Source organism: Camelina sativa, chromosome 16 (genome assembly GCF_000633955.1).
Source record: "Camelina sativa cultivar DH55 chromosome 16, Cs, whole genome shotgun sequence".
NCBI classification, from domain to species: Eukaryota; Viridiplantae; Streptophyta; class Magnoliopsida; order Brassicales; family Brassicaceae; genus Camelina; species Camelina sativa.
The window spans coordinates 303,503-321,259 of record NC_025700.1 but is presented as its reverse complement, the minus strand read 5'-3'; the positions used below and the strand labels follow the sequence as shown (position 1 = coordinate 321,259).

At 35.3% G+C, this 17,757-nt stretch overlaps 2 protein-coding genes, 3 long non-coding RNA genes and 1 other non-coding gene across 7 annotated transcripts; 2 read left to right on the top strand and 4 right to left on the bottom strand.

Annotated features, from left to right (window-relative positions):
* Positions 15-4,618, bottom strand: LOC104749021. The gene is made up of 20 exons (XR_002035725.1): positions 4,579-4,618; positions 4,413-4,486; positions 4,249-4,306; positions 3,994-4,092; positions 3,837-3,869; positions 3,587-3,688; positions 3,414-3,497; positions 3,267-3,310; positions 3,041-3,142; positions 2,883-2,959; positions 2,728-2,776; positions 2,483-2,570; positions 2,105-2,275; positions 1,848-1,953; positions 1,569-1,736; positions 1,402-1,468; positions 1,058-1,298; positions 883-947; positions 597-679; positions 15-473 (listed from the first exon to the last, which is right to left on the bottom strand). It is a non-coding gene; the product is annotated as an uncharacterized LOC104749021 (long non-coding RNA).
* On the bottom strand, positions 5,125-6,936 carry LOC104749019. Its single transcript, XR_002035911.1, has 10 exons — positions 6,742-6,936; positions 6,542-6,653; positions 6,347-6,441; positions 6,157-6,209; positions 6,022-6,060; positions 5,874-5,952; positions 5,663-5,741; positions 5,481-5,568; positions 5,305-5,357; positions 5,125-5,208 (listed from the first exon to the last, which is right to left on the bottom strand). It is a non-coding gene; the product is annotated as an uncharacterized LOC104749019 (long non-coding RNA).
* Positions 7,314-9,053, top strand: LOC104749017 (putative F-box/LRR-repeat protein At5g15620). Of its 2 annotated transcripts, none has more exons than XR_761280.2 (2): positions 7,314-8,059; positions 8,554-9,053. XR_761280.2 is itself a non-coding variant. In XM_010470595.2 (2 exons), exons 1-2 carry the CDS (start codon positions 8,228-8,230, stop codon positions 8,872-8,874), a joined length of 540 nt encoding a protein of 179 aa, XP_010468897.1. In that variant the 5' UTR covers positions 8,134-8,227; the 3' UTR covers positions 8,875-9,053. The 2 variants fall into 2 exon arrangements, 1 of the variants encoding a protein (XP_010468897.1); XM_010470595.2 differs by lacking the exon at positions 7,314-8,059 and adding an exon at positions 8,134-8,446.
* LOC104749016 (NPL4-like protein 1) lies at positions 9,576-11,545 on the top strand. The gene is made up of 2 exons (XM_010470594.2): positions 9,576-10,782; positions 11,041-11,545. Exons 1-2 carry the CDS (start codon positions 9,793-9,795, stop codon positions 11,293-11,295), a joined length of 1,245 nt encoding a protein of 414 aa, XP_010468896.1. The 5' UTR covers positions 9,576-9,792; the 3' UTR covers positions 11,296-11,545.
* Positions 11,762-11,834, bottom strand: TRNAA-UGC. The gene has a single exon. It is a non-coding gene; the product is annotated as a tRNA-Ala (tRNA).
* Positions 15,263-17,047, bottom strand: LOC104749015. Its single transcript, XR_761279.2, has 4 exons — positions 16,784-17,047; positions 16,433-16,647; positions 15,736-15,872; positions 15,263-15,630 (listed from the first exon to the last, which is right to left on the bottom strand). It is a non-coding gene; the product is annotated as an uncharacterized LOC104749015 (long non-coding RNA).

The following is a 17,757-nucleotide window of genomic DNA, read 5'->3' as shown; positions in this document are numbered from 1 at the left end:
GCAGCCCTCTTTAAACCCCTAAGTTTTGTACTTAAACGTTCCTTTTGGTAATATAAATTCACATTTTTATCAAAAAAAAAAAAAAAGGAAGAGTGGTTATCGAGATTACTTACAGAGAAAACAAGAGCATTTTTCTCCATTGAAGGAAAAAGAAAAGAGTATATAGAGATTACTTACAGAATCAGAAGATTACTATTGGTTGAGTAGAGAAAGGAAGAGAGTATATAGAGATTACTTACAGAACAAGCAAAGGATTTTTTCCACTGAAAGATAGGGAGCCATATATTATCTCCATTTAGAGAAGCTAAACACTTATGGATGGGGAATTCGAAGTGGGAAAGGAAGAAGTATTGTATTGAGTCGAAGGCCATCAATATAACTAGAATCAGTCTGATGTTGTTACCATGAGCATGACCCTCGGCCAAGTTTTTATTATGTAAATGCATTCATTCTTCAAACCATATCTCTTTGATCTGCACATTGAATCAGAAGAACCATCGTTAACTTTTTGAAGTCTGAAATAACAGCCTAACTTGAAAACCTAAATCGCAAGTAAATAATTAATAAAATCCAAGTGAAAAGAAGCTTCATAATACCTGCTTAGTTAGACACTTCTTTTGTTAAAGCAATCGAAGATGTCTTTTTGTATGCTGCCCTCCCTTGTTTAAAGATGAAATTCCTGCAACAGAAAGGAACAAATAATGATTTAATCGTAGATTAACAAATCAACGCCATTAGAGAGAACAAAAGATATGTAAAAATATTTCATCATCTGAAATCAAAAGATACACAAGACAGAGACACAAATCATAAGTTGCATATAACACTGAATTCAAATCCTCTATGTAACATTATTGCAACAGATACCAAAAAAATATGTACCTTGTGCAGCATGCAGCATCCTACTTCCGCTTCAGATACTACACAGAGGCAAAATGAATCATCAACTGAAGACAAAAGATACACAAGACAGAGACACAAATCTTAAGTTTCATATAACACTGTATTCAAATCCTTTACGTAACAGTACTGCAACAGGTGCAGAAAAGACAAGTACCTTGTGCAGCAACATCCTCTTTCCGCTTCAGATCCTACTCGGAGGCAAAATAAATCATCACCTGAAAACAAAATAAACACACAAGACACCTTTAGCTTTCCTTAATCACAAAAAGTTTAAAACGATGCCTCTACAACAAAACAAAATTTCTTCAGAAACTGTAAAGGTGCTGCTTGAGTCTTTTGAGCTCAGCTTCTTTGGCTTGGAAGCTCATTCTCTTTCTTCTTCAAATCCTGTATACCTAACAATGAAAGGATTAAAAAAAAAAAAAAAACATTAAAACTAAACTCAAGTATCCACCAAATCACAAAAATGAACAATGTCTAGTCCATTGTCAATCAAACCTGTGTACCAGAGCCCAGTAGGTCAAGAGGAATGTCAACAGTACGACAATACAAAGCAGCATGAACACTCCCATGATTCCAAAAGAAAGAAAAACATCAATAACTCTATCTAATCTGAATTGCGCAACAAAGAATTGACTTAAAAGCCAAATTAGACCAACACTTACCAAAGGGGAATTAGATGTGGACAGGGAAGACGTATTGTATAATTTGTATTGAGTCAAAGACCATCAATCACTAGAATCAGTTTGATGTTGCTACCGTGAGAGAGCACGACCCTCGGCCAAGTTTTTATTATGAAACTGCGTTCATTCTTCAAACCATATCTTTCTGATCTGCACATAAATCAGAAAAGCCATCATTAATTATTGAAGTCTGAAACAATGAACAACCTAAATCGCAAATGCGTAAGTATTAAATCCAAGTGAAAAGAAGTTTCATAAAACCTGCTTAGTTAGACACTTCATTAGTTAAAGCAATAGAAGATGTCTCTCTGTAATGCAGGCTGGTTACTTTGCCCTTGCTTGCCATAGTTTAAAGATGATGAAATTCCTGCAAGAGAAAAAAAAAAAGAATAAGTTAGATAAATAAAACAGATTCACATAACTAATGAGTCTATTTCTAAAGTGATGAAGACTAGAAAAGATGAAATCATCATCCGTAATAAAGGGAAGAAAGTGTACACTGAAACAACAAACAAAACCTTAAGCAGTCTGAGTCGTCTTCTTCATAATTCTTTAAACCATCGTTAATTATCAAGTTTGAATGAAAAGAGCAACATGAATGAAAACCATGAACAAAACCTAACGCCTGAAAGTCTGTTAATGATAGTGGTGTCGACAATTCTAGGACAGCTTCCAATAAGCTGGCTGCACTGAAAAAAAAAAAAAACAAGATTACTATTGGTTGAATAAACTTGAAACAGAACAAAGTAAAGAAAGGAAGAGAAGACATTGAGATTACATACAGAGCAAGAAGAGGATATTTTCCATCGGAGGGAAAGGAACCATATAACATCAGTATTTCTATCCGATCCGAATTGTGTAACAAAGTATAAACTTTAAAGGGAAATTAGACTCACACTTCATTACTTAAACCAATTGAAGATGTCTCCCTGTATGCAGGCTGGTTACTTAGCCCTCCCTTGCCATTGTTTAAAGATAAAAATCCTGCAAAAGAGAGAGAAAAAAATAATGAGGTCCTGGTAGATTAATAAAACAGATCACATAGTTAATTAGACTGTTCTAAAGTGATGAAGACTAAAAAAAAGCGCATCATCATCCGTAATAAAGGGAAGAAAGTGAACCCTGAAACAACAAACAAAACCTTAAGCAGTCTGAGTCGTCTTCTTCACCATTTTCAAACCATCTCTGATCTACACATATATAGAATAAGAAATCAGATGATAGAAACGCCAAAGTGAAAACCCTTAGAAAATTTCAAAACCTTTTTTACTTGCGTCAAATCAGTCTAACACTTACGGATTGTGGTGTTGATGATAGAAACAAAACCTTAAGAAGTGTGAGTCTTCTTCCTCTTCATCGTTAGTCAAACTGATCTGCACAAAGAGAATTAGAAGAAACCATCGTTAGTTATCAAAGTCTGAATTAAAATCCAAGTGAAAGAAGATTCATTATACCTGCTTAGTTAGACACTTCTTTCGTTAAAGCAATTGAAGATGTCTCCCTGTATGCTGGCTGGTTACTTAGCCCTCCCTAGCCAGTGTTTAAAGATGAAATTCCTGCAAGAGAAGGAAAAGATAATAATAATATGTTCCTGGTAGATTAACATAACAGATTCATTATGCTATGATCAGTCTGTTCTATTTTACTAATGGATTGTGGTGTTGATAATAGAAACAAAACCTTAACCAGTCTGAGTCTACTTCTTCATCCTTATTCAAACTGATCTGCTCATAGATAAATAAGAAGAAGAAACCATCGTTAGTTAATCTGTAAGAGCCAAACTGAAAACCCTAAAAACAAAAAAAAAAACCCCAAGAATTTAAAAACCTTGTTTACTTGGTCCTCGTTAAATCAGATGATAGAAACGTCATGGAAATAAACATGTACCGTCGTCCTCCTCCAATCATCCATCTAAGAGTTAGAAGACAAGAGACGAGACTAAGGTGATGTACGTTTTATTTTCAATGAAAATAATCTAACAAGAAGCAAATTATACTTACACGAAGAGACATTGTTGTTGTTGTTGTTGTTGTTAGGGTCATCATCATCCGCGGGTCAGAACTTCAAATATTGACTCACTTTCTCCTTAACAACAATTCCGGCTACAATGAAAGGTAATATAAGAGCAAATCAGATGCCAATAAACACGGAAATAAAGCTATGCATAGCAGACATAGACACATATCCTAAACTGCATATAATACTGAACGCAATTCCTCAAAGTAAACCATCAACTGAAAAGATATGTACCTTGTGCAGCAACATCCTCTTTCCGCTTAGATCCTACACAGAGGCAAAATAAACCATCAACTGAAAACAAAAGATACACAAATCATAAGTTGCACAAAAAACACTGAATTCAAGTACTCTTTAAGTAAAAATATTGCAATAGGTGGAGAAACGATACCTTGTGAAGCTACGTACCTGCTTAGAAACTTCCGTTGAAGCTATTGAAGATGTCTCATGCATGCTGGTTAGTCCTTGCCATTGTTTGAAGATGTAGTTTCTGCAACCGTAAGAACAAAAAAAAAGGATTAGAATTGGCTGCATTGAATATAAACAAAAAAAAAAAAAAGAAGATTACTATTGGTTGACTAAACTTGAAACAGAACAAAGAAAATTACAGAGAGGTAACGGAGATTAGTAATCTCAACTTACTTACAGAGAAAACAAAGAATTTTCCTCCATTCATTCTTCAGACCAAACCACATACCTCCGATCTACACATTGAATAAGAAGATTACTATTGGTTTGAGTAAACTTGAAAGAGAACAAAGTAAAGAAAGGAAGAGAGGTAACTGAGATTAGTAATATCAGATTACTTACAGAGAAAACAGAGCATTTTTCTCCATCGGAGGAAAAGGAACTTCATTCTTCAAACCAAACAACATACCTCCGATCTGCACATTGAATCAGAAGATTACTATTGGTTAAGTAATGAAAGGAAGAGAGGATATAGAGATTACTTACAGGGCAAGAAGAGAATTTTTACCATCGGAGGAAAGAATCAGAACCGTGAGCACGCCCCTCGGATCTGCACAATGAATCAGAAAAGCAATCGTTAATTTTTGAAGTCTGAAGAGACAACCAAAATCGCAAGTGTATAAGTAATAAAATCCAAGTGAAAAGAAGCTTCACAATAATACCTGCTTAGTTAGACACATCTTTCGTTAAAGCAATTGAAGATTTCTGCCTCCCTCTTTGCAGGCTGGTTACTTAGCCAATGTTTAAAGACGAAATTCCTGAAAGAGAAAGAAAAAATAATGAGTTCATGGTAGATTAACAAAACAGATCTAATAAGCTATGATCAGTCTGTTCTAAAGTGATGAAGACTAGAAAAAGGCATCATTATCATCGGTAATAATGGGAAGAAAGAGAGCCCTGAAACAACAAAGGAAACCTTAAGCAGTCTGAGTCGTCTTCTTCATCATTCTTCAAACCATCTCTGATCTGCACATATATAGAATAAGAATTAGATGTTAAAACGCCAAAGTGAAAACCCTAAAAACAAAAAAACCAAGAATTTCAAAACCTATTTTACTTGGCCGTCGTCAAAGCAGTCTAACAATTATGGTTCGTGGCAGTGTGAGTCTTCTTCCTCTTCATCGTTGTTCAAACTGAACTGCACAAAGAGGGAAATTAGAAGAAACCATCGTTAGTTAAGTCTCTGAATTAAAACAGCAACATGAATGAGAAAAACCAGAAAATATATATCAACCCTAATAAATCCCCAAAGTCCGAATTACATAATTCATACTTCAAACCATTGATCTGCACATAGAGAATTAAGAAGAAGAAGCATCGTTAGTTAAATTTGTAAGAGCCAAATTGAAAACCCACAAAAGGAATCATCATCCGTAGTAATGATGGGAAGAAAGTGAACCAAAATCTCACTCTTCACTTATGGATTGTGGTGTTGATGATAGAAAGAAAACCTTAAGCAGTATGAGTATCCTTCATCATTCATCAAACCATCTCCGATCTGCACACATATGAATCAGGAGAAAATATCGTTAGTTATCAAGTCTGAATTTAAACAACAAAATGAATAAGAAATTCATAAAGAAGGTTGATACCTGCTTAAACACTTCTTTTCGTTAAAGAAATAAAAGACGTCTCTGTGTGATCTGGCTTGGTTAGCCCTTGCCATTATTCCTGCAAAAGAGAAAAAGAGAAGAAGATAAAAGATGATTTGCTCGTAGATCAACAAAACATAATCATTCAGCTATGAGCTGCCTGTTTTAAAAAGTGATGATATATAATATGTGATAGATGGATGGTATATACCTGAAATTCTAGCTAGCAGATGTGGTGTAGTTGTTTGTGTTGCAGGCAAAGGTGGAGCAGCCAAAATCTACATCAATTACTACAGAACGAATTGGTTAGGGGATAAATAATAAACTTGAAAGAAATAGAACAAATAAAGAAAACTTACATGTCAATGATAAAGGATTTGTCCATATCTCTCTCAGATCTGCTCAATGAATCAGAAGAACAATCGTTAGTATTTGAGATAAGAGACAAAGTTCAGAACTTAAATCCCAAGGGTGAAAAGAAAGAAGCTTCGTACCTGCTTATACGATGTCTCTGTGTGAGCTGATAGCTTATCCCTTGCCATTGTTCCTGCAAGAGAGAAGAAGGAGAAAGAAAGATCAGTTGCAAGTGATAAAATAAAACAGAGTCAATAAGCTATGAATCAGTTTTGAAGGGAAGTAAGAATCACAAGGGATCATCATCCGTAGTAATAATGGGGGACGAACCAGAATTTCAGTCTTCACTTAAAGTTGATGATAGAAAGAAAACCATAAAGCAGTCTGAGTCGTCTTCTTCAACATTCTTCAAAACCATACCCGATCTGCACATATAAAAATTAAGAGAAGCCATCGTTAAGATGGTTTGTTAATCTGTAAGAGCCAAAATTTATTTGGGGCTAAACAAAAGAAGAAGTTTCAAACCTTTTTATTTGGGGTCGTCGTCGGTCAAATCAGAGACGCCGTGGAGAGGATGAAAAACGCTCTCCTACGCCTCCGAGCATCATCATCATATCAATCAAATCCTCCTCTGCTCCTGAGACAAAGAGAAGAGACGAGGTTTTATCAATTGACGAAGGAGATTGTTACTTTACAAGAGAAGATAAATTTATTTTTAAACTTACACATATTGATGTCCGTTCGTTGTTGTTTGAGTCATCATCAACCCTAACCCTAATTTGTGTTCTTCCTCCTTCAAAAATCATCATCGACGAGAGCAGAGAAACTTGATGATGAGGGAGAGACCCAATGATAGATCGACGCCGTTTGCTAGAGAACGCTCTCTCTCTCTCTCTCTCTCGCTCGCTCGCTCGCTCAAACTTTTTTTTTTCTATTTGGTGAAGAAGACTGAAGACGAGTATTGTTGAGAAGTATTTATATGAAATATCTGATATGGAAATATGGAAATTTACCTTTTTTCAACTTCTTCTATACGTTATAGAAAGAAAAAAAACGAAAATTAGGAAAAACACTAAATTTAATTTTTGAACTATGACCGTTCTTCAGAAGACCTATGATCGTTCTTGAATCATATGTTAACTATTTAAATACAACTCCTATTAGGCTTGTATAACTAAAGTCCACCACTCCTTAATTTCACGAAGCCCAACTTAAAGCCCACCTCCCACCTCCGTATCGATTGGGAGATTTGTGTAGCCATCGTCGAGATATGATAAAATTGAAAGTGTTTAAAAGTCAAAGGGAACCACGAGCACAAGAGAGAGATGGAGTGGTTTGATTTTTGCTGGCCATAAAGAAAACTCACTCTCTTCCTGCGAAGAAGAAGACGGTGATGCTCATCAGAGACAATCCTGAACCGTCTGTTCCTCCGTTCGATTTTTAAGTTGTTCGGTCAAAATTGTTGCCAATTTCGGTTTAGTTGGTTTACTTAAGTTTTTTTTTTTTTTTTTTTTTTTTTTGCTTACTTATGGTGCTGTTTGTTTTCTTTCGCATTAAGGGTATTGTGACTTTTGGGTGGGTGATGACGATCAATTGTCTTTTAATTGGATTTAATTTGATTTGGGGGTGAAAACCGGTCCAAAGCAAATCTTTTTTGTTTTGGAGTCAAATCCAGAGCAAATAAATCAATTTAGGATAATAAATCAATCTATATTAATAAGGCGTGCTGAGGAATTATGATGGTCGGTCCTCCTCGAGTACATTACATAGCAGGGCTAACTTAGCGAAAGGGACTAGGGTTCTAGGGTTTGCGAAAGCATGGATAGGATCAGCATCCTACCAGACGAGATAATTTGCCACATCGGGTCCTTCTTGTCGGCGAAAGAGGCGGCGCGGCGTTCACGGCACTTCTCTCGAAGAGGTGGAGGAATCTGTTTGAAAGCCTGTTCCATTTATCAATCCCAGCTGAACGAAGCATATGTTGGAACGGTTTGCAAGTTCTCCTAAAGAAATCTCCAAAATTTTAAGGCTCTCACCATCAAGGTATGACCCAAAACCCGCAAAAACAGAATAACTTGACAGGACACTGTAAAAGGTATTCGNCATTACATAGCAGGGCTAACTTAGCGAAAGGGACTAGGGTTCAGGGTTTCGAAGATTAGAATACAGTTTTTGTAGAAGACTAGTGTACTCTCTAGGGTTTGCGAAAGCATGGATAGGATCAGCATCCTAACAGACGAGATAATTTGCCACATCGGGTCCTTCTTGTCGGCGAAAGAGGCGGCGTTCACGGCACTTCTCTCGAAGAGGTGGAGGAGTCTGTTTGGAAGCCTGTTCCATTTATCAATCCCAGCTGAACGAAGCATCTGTTGGAACGGTTTGCAAGTTCTCCTAAAGAAATCTCCAAATCTTAAGGCTCTCACCATCAAGGTATATATGACCCGAAACCCGCAAAAACAGAATAACTTGACAGGACATTGTAAAAGGTATTCATAAAATCTTCAATCCCTAAACTTGCGTTTTTTTTTTTATAACAGGGAAGTGTGCACGATAAGGATGATGATCGTGTGGATGAGGAGGAATCTGTTTGCGAATGCTTGAAAGGGTATACTTTCCTATCGCCCTGCTATATTGAGGTCATAAAGATAAGAGAGTGTAAAGGAGATAGAGGAGAGATGGTGCAAATAAAGCACATGCTGGAGAAATTGCCGTGTCTTGAACTTTTGGAAATTCATCTTAAGCCAGGCAGAGATGAGACAAAGCTTCAGATTATGACGGATCTCCTAACGAGTCGGAGAAGTTCGTCCAAGTCCAAATACACAGTTAAGCTGGTGTCGTTTAAGGTGGTGTTACATTGAACAACATCTTAACATGAACTGGCATATCTGAATAGAGAAGAAACAAAGGTGCAATTAGTACTTTGCTTCCCGTTTGTTGTTGACATATGATAATTGGTTTGGTTTTGTGTCTTTCTTTCCCCATATCTGAGACTGAGAGACTCTGTTCTGAATCGAACACAACGTATCGTTTTTATTCATCTCCAACTGGTTATTGTCGTTTTTTTTTTGCTTAAGTCAAATTAAGTAGGCAAGAGAAAGGCTAAGCCCATCAGGTCAACTAAGCCTATTTAAAAAAGCCCACGAGCTAACTTCCGAACTCTGTCTGTCTGTGTTGTACTCGTACATTTAAAATTGTGTCGGTAAGTAAAATGATGTAATCATCATCATGACGTCCATAATTTTTTTTATTAATTAAAACAAAGAGAGCCGCATATAATTAAAAAGAAGCAAAACCATCTGGTAGGCTTTCGTTATAACTAATGGTCGTTACATATATTTTACGCATATGAATTTATAATTATTTTTCTAAAACGTTAATACAGGAGATATAGTTTAAATTTAATTACGGTAATGGTCCGGTAGTAGTCAACAAAACATTATCGAGCATATTGGGCTAACTAGTAAAGCCCATTAAAGTTAATTGGGTGGAAGCAAAAAAAAAAAAACGCCGCCGTTTTGAGGGTAATTGTCTTTTAATTGGATTTGGGGGTGGGTGCTTCTAGATTCTTCCTTGAACTGGGAACTAACCTTGTTCGACGAATCTCAGAGCGTTTCGTGTTTCCCATCGGAAGAAGAAAAGCACTTGTACTTACTATTTGAACCTACAAGGTTTTATTCGAGTCGAAGCTCGTTGGGTTTTTTATTAGTAAAACTCGAAGCAGGTTTGGAGATTTTTTTGTCGAATCTGTTAGGTTTGATCTAAATTGAAGGAAGAAGATGACGATGCTGAGGATCCGAAGCAGAGATGGATTGGAGAGAGTGAGCGTAGATGGAGGAGCTCACGTAACAGTCTCCCAACTCAAAACCCTAATCCAAGATCAGCTTCAGATCCCAATCCACAACCAAACCTTATCCACCGATCGCAACCTTCTCCTCGCCAAGTCTCCTTCTGAATTCCTTGCCTTCACCGACATGACCGATCCTAACCTCCCTATCTCCTCTCTCAATCTCTCCCACGGCTCTATCCTCTACCTCGCTTACGAAGGCGAGCGTACCATCCGCGGTGGTCCCGCCGTCACTCCCGCCGGCTCCTTCGGTAAGAAGATGACCGTCGAAGATCTCATCGCTCGTCAGATGCGCGTCGGCCGCCAGGAGACGTCTCACTGCGACTCTGTCTCCTTCGATCGCGGTTGCGCCAATGCGTTTCAGCATTACGTCAACGAGTCCCTCGCCTTCGCTGTCAAGCGCGGTGGCTTCATGTACGGGAACGTCTCTGAGGATGGTCAGGTTGAGGTCGATTTCATCTACGAGCCACCGCAGCAGGGCATGGAGGACAAGCTCATTCTCATGAGAGATGCTGTTGAAGAGAAGCGTGTGGATGCGATTGCTTTGGGGTTAGGGATGAGGAGGGTTGGGTTCATATTCAACCAGACCGTGACGCAGGACAAGAAGGAGTACACTTTGTCCAATGTTGAGGTGTTGCTTGCGGCTCAGCTTCACGCTGAGAGCGAGTTGAAGGAGTGGGTCACTGCTGTTGTGAAGCTTGAGATCAACGAGGACGGTGGTGCGGATGTCCACTTCGAGGCTTTTCAGATGAGTGATATGTGCGTTAGGTTGTTCAGGGAAGGATGGTTTGAGACGGAGATTGGATCTGATGATGATCCCAAGCTCTCCAAGATGAAGAAAGAGGTTGTTGTTGGTGTCAAGGATCTTAAAGAAGTCGATAATGATTTCTTCCTCGTTGTTGTCAAGATCTTGGATCATCAGGTTCCTTTCTCTCCCCCTTTTATAAATTACAACTATTTTACATTTTTTAGCTGGGAGTCGTTTTGAAAGATTAATACTTAGGCACCTGATTTAGCTAACTAAGTAGCCACTAGCTAGGATGATAAGTTGCCAACTATTATGTTTCTGCTTGCCATTGATAGAGGAAGCACAAGTGTTTTGTACTTTAGACTATTATGAATTTAGTTTTTTTTTTTTTTTTGTATGTATAATTGAGTATTTTGGTTGCTCAACTGCCAGGGATCGCTGTCGTGTACCTTCCCGATAGAGAACCGGAGCATTCAAACAACAATGCGGGCTTTGAAAACACATATGGAGCGAACAAGGAGCCTCCCTTTTGTGAAGAGGATCTCTGATTTTCATCTTCTTCTCTTTGTTGCCCAGTTTCTAGACGTATCATCAGACGTCCCAGCGTTGGCTGAGTGCGTCCGTCTCCAGTCTCATGTCCCTGAGGGTTATGAGTTGCTCATCGAGTCCATGGCCGCTACTTCTTAGTTTTTCGTCTTTTATCTCTCTTTCTGTATGCCTTGCTCGAGTATCGATCTTGTCAAACGTTAGCACTTTTGAGTGAGTGCCTTCGTTCGTAGACCAGACAAGCTTACAAGAGTTTGGCACTTCCTTAGTTTTTTTACAAGTCTGTGTGTTCATATTCTATCCTTCAGATTTTTGTGTACAAGTTTTACTTATTTCTTTAAATTATCTTTTTTTATACGCAATATAAAATGAAGAAAATTTGAAGGAGAAAGGTTTAGAAATGTTAAGGTCTAAATGGGTTTATTCAGTTCAAGTACCATAAAACATGATAAGCTATTATTTTAAAAAAAATCGGGGGATTTGTGAGCGCTCTACCATTTGAGCTACATCCCCTTTCAAAATTTATCGGCTTGTGACTTTACAAATCCACAACAATACAAAATTCACATCGTTAAAAACTTAAATTAACAAAATTGAAAGCAAACTATGGAGATGCGGGGGATCGAACCCCGTGCCTCTCGCATGCAAAGCGAGCGCTCTACCATTTGAGCTACATCCCCAATTTGTTACTAGCATAATTCTAAAAATATCCAAAAACGTTTCGATGTTGGACTTGGACGGTTACTTTGCTTTTCATGACAAAAGACGACAAATTAAGAGGGGACAGCAAACAAAATATCTTCTTGTCGTCTTCTTCCACTTTTGAAATATTTGTCCGAAAACGTATTAAAATGAAAGTCTCATAGTGGGGAAGACTTGCGTTAAAGCTCGTTCAAACACATTAGTCTGTCCATGTCACTTTTTCTTCTTCTTATTATTATTATCATTTATTGTCATTATGAAGGGAGCTAGAGCAGCCTTTCTCTTTTTTTTTTGGTATTAAGAGAAGCCTTTTTTTTCTTGGAGTTAGATGAGGATGTATTTTGGGTTGTTTTGGTATATTATTTTTTTTTGCTACATTTTCCTTTTGTTCTTTTGTTGGTTTAATTTTTTCCTCTAGGTTTTTGGAGCAAGTATAATGTAGTGAACTTTTTATTTAAAATAAATTTGAATCATCTTGATCTTTTTTTGTTTTGAAAAAAAAAATAGAATTAGAAGTTAAGATTGTATAGTTTTTTGTCAATGCTTTTGTGTTTGTAGTGATTAGGTAGTGGTTTCTTTTTTAAAAAAAGAAAAATATGTCAATTACTTACATTTCTGTTTTTATTGATTTTATTTTGTGTTTCAGCCGTTCAGCCCTATTTTCTGTAAACCTTAAAATTGTGTTGGCCTATTGGGTCTTTAGTGGTATGTTATTGATGTGAAAATAGCTTAGTTCTCTTTGAAAATAGGATATCCTCGTGAATGGATAGCAGATAAGCAATTTTTGCGATCTACAGGTTAATATGAGTGTTAATTAATTAATCCATTGTTTTTGAGATCTTAGTTGTAAGTTTAGTTTCGGTTGGCCCTAGAATGAGTGTTTCGATTGGATGTGAATTTTGTTTTGTTAACTTAAATCCTTGTGTCTATGGTGCTCTTATTTTTTACATTTTGGGGTGTTTATTTTTTTGTGTCATTAAATTTAGTTCTACCGTGAACTTAATGTGGAACTCGAATTTCTACATATTTTCTTGTGAACTAATGGTGTGTGCATCTCCTACATTCTTTGTGTTTGGTGATGGTTTTGTCAGTTTCCGGTGAATAATGTTAATTGAGTTTTAGTTGTGTTTCCCTGATCCTCTGTAAGTGTTGGTTGTATTTTCTCGTTTGATTTGTTTTTTCTTTTGATTTTTTTAATAGGCTAGTTTTTTGAATCCGAGTATTTCTATGATGTAGTTGTCCTTGAAGCTAAAACCTCTTTACATTTATCTATCTCCTGGTAGTCGTAATACTTTGAGACCTGATTTTAAGATGGTTTGTGGGAAGTTTCTTCAATATATGTTGATCTTGTATGCTCTGAATTTGTTGTCATGGTAAGCGCAGACTTTATTTCTTTTCCCAATCTTTTGTTTTCTTGCTAATTGATTGGGCTTTTAAAGAGATATGGGACAAAGAAATAGAAACTGCTTAGTGGATAATGTCAAAAAATTAGGCTTATTAAACAGAGGGAGTGGCTGACGTCACAACACTAGGAGTGAGGAAAAGAAACTTTATATATAAAGATTACACCGTGGGTAGCGCGGTATGTTTTACTATTAGTTGCATCAAAATCGGAAGATTATATATTTATTTATAGTTTAAAGATTTGTTCCCCTACATATTTGACAAATATTGTTTATATACAACCAAAAGCTTATACATTTGGTTATAGATATGGCTAAGGTTGTTGATGTTTTTGGGAGAGGTTTGTTATATATATATATATATATATATATATTACAATTGTGTTTGTGTTTTTGATTCAAGATTATCATTAACCTGTTAAAATTATATAGTTTTTAAAAAAAAATATATTTCTTAATTATAAAGGATTCGTTGTTTAGTTATAGAAGTAGTATAGCAGAGGCACATGTTGTTATTGAACTGAAGTCGGTGGGCATAACTGTGAATTGAATTTTTCTTCCTAACTCTTTCTTTAAGCTTTGTAGATGTTGATTTAGTTTGCTTCTCCTGAGGTTGCTACTGATTGTTGTTTTTGTGAGGTTGCGCTTAACGATTGGAAATTTAACTTCAGTAGTTCAAATCTTTAAGCTATATTTCTTGTGGGATGCTGGTTTATAAAGAAAGCTTGACTCACTTTGGACATTTTAAAGTTTTTTTTTTACTTAGTGTATTTTAATACTACTAAGTTGATTAGAAACTTGGTTGCTTCTTGTTCATTTTTTTTTTTTTTAAATTGTTGTACCGAAAGAGGTCGGTTAGTTTAAATTTAGGTTTGTAAATTTGTATCTAAGGATTAGTAATAGATGGTTGGTAATTTATAATGATGTGATAATGATAGGGTTGAACTTATATTTTTTTCCATTTATTTAATGTGTTGTGGCATACTCTTAGATGAGTTTCAATTTGGGAGAGGTGGACACTCTTATAGGGTTCAAATTGTCTCTTTTAATAGTAGTAGCTATAAGAAAGTCCGAGCTAGATAATATATTTGACAACTAACATTTTTTAATTAGTTAATTCAGGTTTAAATTCAATTTAATTTTAGTTTACTTTACAATAAAATCAGATGTTATTGATTTATTGTACAGTATTTAACATTTTCATATAAATGACCTACATTTTCTAATTAGTTAATTCATGTTTAAATTTAATCTAGTTTTAGTTTACTTTACAATAAAAATCAGATGTTATTGATTTATTGTATTTAACATTTTCATATAAATGACCTACATATACTACTATAAAAGTGAACAAAATCACTTGTTTTCATGTGATTATAGCTAACGCTTTATCTTAACAAAATTACTTGTTTTGTTGTGGAATATTTGAGATTTTAATTGTTTGTAAACAACATGTGTGGTTTTGTTGCATCATGTATCTTAGATTACATATACACGGTAGGTAACCTAGTCTTCTAGCGTTCAGTATGGCGAGGTACTTATCTTCCTTCAATGACTGCATATTATAATTTGGTTATCAGACTTTGTAAAATTCTTCTTTATAATGATGATCTCGTAAATAATTCTCAATGGTTTAACAATATCTGGATGCTTATATTTTCTTATATGCTCAGACCTACCTGATTTGACCAATTTTTTTAACACCGTGAACTTGTAGTGAACAGTGATTTCAACTGGTTTGACCTTTCGGCCAATAATTATATCTACTACCTATGGTACAATTTTAAGGTCTCTAATATATTCTGATATGTACATGCATCAATGAAGAGAATTGGACGGTTCATATTTAAGGTTTATATTCTTAGACAACACATAAACCAGCATAATTTTTGGAAGTAGGATGAAGCATGCTAGTCATAAACCATAAAATAGAAAATGAATATTAAGGACGAAAGAGAGTTCATAGATTCTTCTTATTCATTTTGAGCTCTTCTTGATTCAGGGTTACAAACATTAGGCTTATGTTTAATTATATTATAGAGAACTTTATATAAACCCACAAAAGTTATGAAAACATCAAGTTAGCTATGTCTCATATTTTGAAGGGTTATCATCCAAATTGGAAATTATGTGCTGAACACTTAAAGCAAGAAACAAAGTCTGCATCTTTGCATCAATTTCAATCATATTGAAAGCAGAGCCTAAAAAATTGAAAGAAAAGCAAAGAGATCTCAGCCTCACCATGTTGATCTATAAATTGTTGATCATCAACGTCTTGCGATGGTAAAGGGCTTTTGTCTAGGATCATATTGTTTACATGCTCTATGATGTATGATCAAGGCAACAAAAGCTTGAAGTTCTAAGCCTTAACCTGCAGTAATCCACATTTGTCCACATCATTAGAAAGCATTCTTTCTTTGAGACTCACAAGTTACCAAAACATACTAATCAGACTCATTTTCAACTATAAACTTACTTGAATATGATTCGATCTTTGAATGCCCAACGTGATTTATTGAGATGCGTAATGGATTGGTAATGGCAACGATGGCAGTCGAGACTATAGCAGAACAGATTTGAAGGAGATTTTGTATGTGGGGTCGTTTCAAATTTCTATTTGGATGTATATTGTAGCGAGGAGATGAAATGTGCAAAACGAAGAAAGTTAATAAATAATGATGCCAGATGAATGATCAAAGAAGATTGAAATTCATTACGAAAAGAAGTTGGGGCAAGAGGATCGATTGATCAAAGAAGATAGAACTGGGAATTGTTTCATGATGGAGGCTTTTTATACAAAAATAACTTGCCTACTGTACATACCAAGAGCTTATTGCTTATAGTGAAAATATCTTTTGGAAAACTGAAGACCATCAAAAGACAATTATCTGAGCTTGAAATTCTATCAAATACCAAGAAATATGTGTATTGCTACCACTTTTTAAGAGCTAAAAAAATTTGTAAACTGAAAATATATTAAAACTTCCAGCTATGACTTGTATTAGTTATATATATATATATATATATATATATATAGCCAGTTTTTGTTACTTGTTATTTGAAGTGTATCTCTTAGACTAATGTTTTAATGTTCATAATAAGGAGACTATTTATAAACCTGAACTGTTGCAATCGAAAAGAAAAAAAAAATAAAGGAGACAGTAATTATAAACCTGATTTAGCATGCTGATGTTGGCTCATATAGTTGTCTCAATTTCGATAAGCCCACGGATATACAGCATCTTCCATGGTCTCGGGTGTGTAGATAGATGAGGATTAAATTGTTGACTTTTTTACTTTTTCTCTATTGACTACATCTTCGGTCCTATTTTTGCTTGATTATATCTCGCTCCTCTTTGAATCGTGGCTCTTTTATGGAACTATATTTCTGACATAGGAAAAAGAAGAATCATTGTTTTAATTTTGAAAATAGAAACATAAAAAGGCAATCATATAAAATATTCACTTCCTTTGACATATCTTGATTGAGTAACAACACCATAGGGAAACATAAAATAAGCAACCTTGTAAGGAGAAGGTAGGACGATAGAGCTTTGTTTCACTATAACCTCGATCTGAATTGTGGCTAGGGATTTAGGTTGCGACCGAATGAGATTTCAATCTCATCAGAGGGTGCAGGAAATGGAGAAGGGATGAAAACAACGTTTCGGCAAATTGGAGGAGGAGAGATCAAAGGGTATGGCTTAATTATTAGTAGTAATTAGATTTAGGCGACATATGAGGAAGAAGGATCGACATCGTCACTACTTTGATTTACGGTTGTTGTTAAGGCATCTAAAAAATTGGATTTGATATGGCCTTTGAAGCATTTGATTATAAACTATTTAGTGGATAAGTGTTTAACAATAGGCCCAAAAATTAAATTAGGAGTTGCTGATGTTGCAGCACCAGAAGTGAGAAAAAGCTAACTTTATATATATATATATATATATATATATATTAATTAGGGAAAATGTCATGAAAATCCACTTTGGGTGTGAGTTCTGTCACAAAAACCCACTTTCCACTCATGGTATACTTTCCCAAGTTTTTTGCTTATGTGTCCACTTTCCTTTTACATTTTTGCCCTTACTAACAACTTACCTCTCTTTCTCTCCTTCTTTTCTCTCTTTTTCTCTTCTTTTTTGTTGTTAACACTTTAACAAAGTAAAATATATTTATTTGTTATCATAAAACAAATTTTCTATTTATTTATATAAAATATGTTATGATTATATATTTTCTACATTTTAAGATACATATTGCTATATTTTTTATGAATTTTTAGATTATACAGTATCCATCAGTCGTTGAACATTTGTTCAATTATAAGTGGATAATCAATTGCAGTATTGTTAATAGATAGTTACTTGTGTTTATTCATACAAAATATACATACATAAATTTGGTTAGATCTTTATCCATAGCATATTATCCATAACACAACATAGACCAAATAAGTACAAAACCCTTTAATTCTAAATTTTAAATCCTAGAA

What these genes read in the sequence shown, in the direction of transcription:
- LOC104749016 (XM_010470594.2), top strand. Translation starts at nt 9,793, where the DNA reads ATGACGATGCTGAGGATCCGAAGCAGAGATGGATTGGAGAGAGTGAGC. An exon ending in TCAAGATCTTGGATCATCAG is followed by an intron (nt 10,783 to 11,040) that starts GTTCCTTTCTCT and finishes CTCAACTGCCAG; the next exon opens with GGATCGCTGTCGTGTACCTT.
- LOC104749017 (XM_010470595.2), top strand. Translation starts at nt 8,228, where the DNA reads ATGGATAGGATCAGCATCCTAACAGACGAGATAATTTGCCACATCGGG. An exon ending in TTAAGGCTCTCACCATCAAG is followed by an intron (nt 8,447 to 8,553) that starts GTATATATGACC and finishes TTTTTATAACAG; the next exon opens with GGAAGTGTGCACGATAAGGA.